At 33.5% G+C, this 2,886-nt stretch overlaps 1 protein-coding gene across 1 annotated transcript; it reads left to right on the top strand.

Annotated features, from left to right (window-relative positions):
- The first annotated feature begins 1,159 nt into the window (after positions 1-1,159).
- Positions 1,160-2,095, top strand: LOC102015054 (olfactory receptor 4K1). Its single transcript, XM_005412032.1, has one exon. It carries the CDS (start codon positions 1,160-1,162, stop codon positions 2,093-2,095), a length of 936 nt encoding a protein of 311 aa, XP_005412089.1.
- Positions 2,096-2,886: the final 791 nt, after the last annotated feature.

Here is a 2,886-nt window from a genome sequence, read left to right as displayed (position 1 = left end):
AGTTTCAATAACATTAGATAGTTTACAGTTGGTGATCTAATTTTCACTTTTAGCACTATTCATTGTTTAGTTAAATCTAAATTACTTGGTCCCAGACAAAGTGTTAAAGTATATGAAATACAGACCATCGATCAGTACATGACAAATATCTGTTGTGTACCCTTGGATATGCAAATCTAAGGCCAAAATGTTTCCTAAGGCATTTCTGAAAGGTTTGTTTTCTTCTGAGATCAGCAAAATGTCAAAAAGAATTTAAGAGGCAATTTACACGTTGCTTAGCTTTTTTCTTTTGAAATTCTTTTCTTTTTTGAGAATTGAGTCAGAGGTGTGTAGAGATAAAAGACAAAAGAAAAAGACTAATTGATGTCACTGATTGGCCTTTATGTGACGAAGCTGAATTTTGATTAATTATCATTACAAAAGATCAATGTAAGTGTTCTTGGCCTTCAAAAAAACTCCAAGAATGTCACTCTTGTCTCTTTTCTATATTATAGCAAATTGTCTGTAATAAACTTCTTATAATACTTTCCAACATTTCACAATTCTAATCTGATGAACATTAATGTACCCCATTGCATTTAAGGCTTTTACATCCACAATTTGCTCTGTGCAAACATTCCCAATTTAATTTTATTACTCTGTAGCCTGCCCTCTCCTCCACTGGACCATGCACTGCATGGGTTCTTGAAAGTGTGCCCTAGTTTATCCTCGTATCCTTATTACTGAGATGCCCTCTACCAGTAACAGCCTTGTCTTCAGTTTTTTTGTGGCAAATTCCAAACTTTAAATATTTTTAAAATTTTGGATGAGTTTATTTAATCCAAAATTTGCCTTATTGCTTTGGGATCTTTCATTCTACTACTACTTATGGTATTAATGTATCACTCACTCATATTTGCCTATTTCTCATTTTATATATTTTCTAATAGGTAAGCATCCCTAATTGCAATAGAATTTATATGTAATTCTTTTTCTCACACTCCAACATTTTAGCAATCATGGGGATTAAGTAATAGCACATTGATTTTTAATATATGTTCCCTTAAGTTAAAGTGAATTGAAAGCTTACCATATTTGCTTATGAAATAGGTGTATTTTGATGTCAGTATGGTGACATTTCCCTGATTTTTTTTAATTTAGGTAACTGTGGACTGAATACATGGCTCACTTTAATAAATCAACAGTGTCTGAGTTTGTGCTTCTGGGACTCTCTAATTCTCAGGAACTTCAGATTTTCTTTTTTGCCATCTTCTTTATAGTCTATGTGACATCAATGCTAGGAAATGTCATGATTATTGTCGTAGTTTTCTGTGACTCCCATTTGAACTCTCCTATGTACTTCCTGCTCAGTAACCTTTCCTTCATCGATATTTGCCAGTCTAACTTTGCTACCCCCAAAATGCTTGTGGACTTTTTTGTTGAGCACAAGATCATCTCCTTTGAGGGCTGCATGGCCCAAATATTCCTTCTTCATAGTTTTGTTGGGAGTGAGATGATGCTTCTTGTAGCGATGGCATATGACAGATTTATAGCTATATGTAAGCCCCTGTACTATAGTACAATTGTGAACCAGAGGCTTTGTATAATTTTTGTGTCTATGTCCTGGGCAGTGGGTATTCTTCACTCTGTGAGCCACTTAGCTTTTACAGTGGATCTGCCATTTTGTGGTCCCAATGAGGTTGATAGCTTCTTCTGTGACCTCCCCCTAGTGATAAAATTAGCTTGTATGGATACGTATAGGGTGGAAATTATAACCCTAACTAACAGCGGCCTGATATCACTGAGCTGTTTCCTGGCTTTACTTATTTCCTATATCATCATTTTGCTCACAGTTCAGCACCAGTCCTCCAGGGGATCATCGAAAGCACTTTCTACATTAACTGCCCATATCACAGTGGTCATTCTTTTCTTTGGGCCTTGCATTTATTTCTATATATGGCCTTTCAGCAGACTTTCTGTGGATAAGTTCCTTTCTGTCTTCTACACTGTTTGTACACCCTTGTTGAATCCCATTATTTACTCTTTGAGGAATGAAGATGTTAAATCAGCGATGAGGAAATTGAGAAACCATCATGTAAATTCCTGGAAAGACTAAGGGTTATCATAAGAAAACAATTATGAAGTGTGGTAAAGAGCATCCTGTTGATCAGGGCATCATGTCAGCTGTCTTTGCTACTGATAAGGGTTATTGAGTTGCAGAAGTGACTTTCACCCAGAAAGCAAGGAAACTACGTAAACAGAATAATGGTTCCTGGTTCTACTGGAATACAGTTTATGTCAATTTTACTTACTGTTTATAATTCTAAAGTGCAATTTGTCAAGAAAATATTTTGTAACACTTTAAGCATTTTATAAATGCTTTTGAGAATGTAATGCTTATGAAATGTTACTTATGCATTAAAATTTGATCCTCTTCAATTGAACATGTTATTTTGTACTTTGGAATCAAATATGCGAATCGAAATTTCTGATATCTTCACTCAACTTATTTGTAACATTATTCCATATTTTGATCTAGTAAAAATTATCATATTTTGCAACATGGATTTCACCTCATTAGTAAACATTTGTTAGCTGAAAATTTCCTTGTGTATTAAATATTATAATTTAGTTCAGTAGTTGGCTATTTATAATTTTTGTCTACCATTTTGCTTCTATGTTTATTTTGTTTTACATTATTTGATGCCCATTTCTACTTATAATCAAGCTTTCCTAGATATTTGTTGTCATCAATGTCATACATGTCTATTTTTCAACTTTATTTATTGCAAATGTAGCATAAATTAATCTGATGAGTTCTAGATTATTCAAAGAAATTGTAAATATATTTGAAATTGTTTGCAAATATGATAGACACTATCTAAATTCAAAGAAAAGGCTAATTCC

The sequence above is a fragment of the Chinchilla lanigera genome, unplaced genomic scaffold (assembly GCF_000276665.1).
Source record: "Chinchilla lanigera isolate Chin_1 unplaced genomic scaffold, ChiLan1.0 scaffold00149, whole genome shotgun sequence".
Lineage (NCBI taxonomy): Eukaryota > Metazoa > Chordata > Mammalia > Rodentia > Chinchillidae > Chinchilla > Chinchilla lanigera.
This window is presented reverse-complemented; position numbering and strand designations above follow the sequence as displayed.

Coding starts and splice junctions, on each gene's coding strand:
- LOC102015054 (XM_005412032.1), top strand. CDS start 1,160: ATGGCTCACTTTAATAAATCAACAGTGTCTGAGTTTGTGCTTCTGGGA.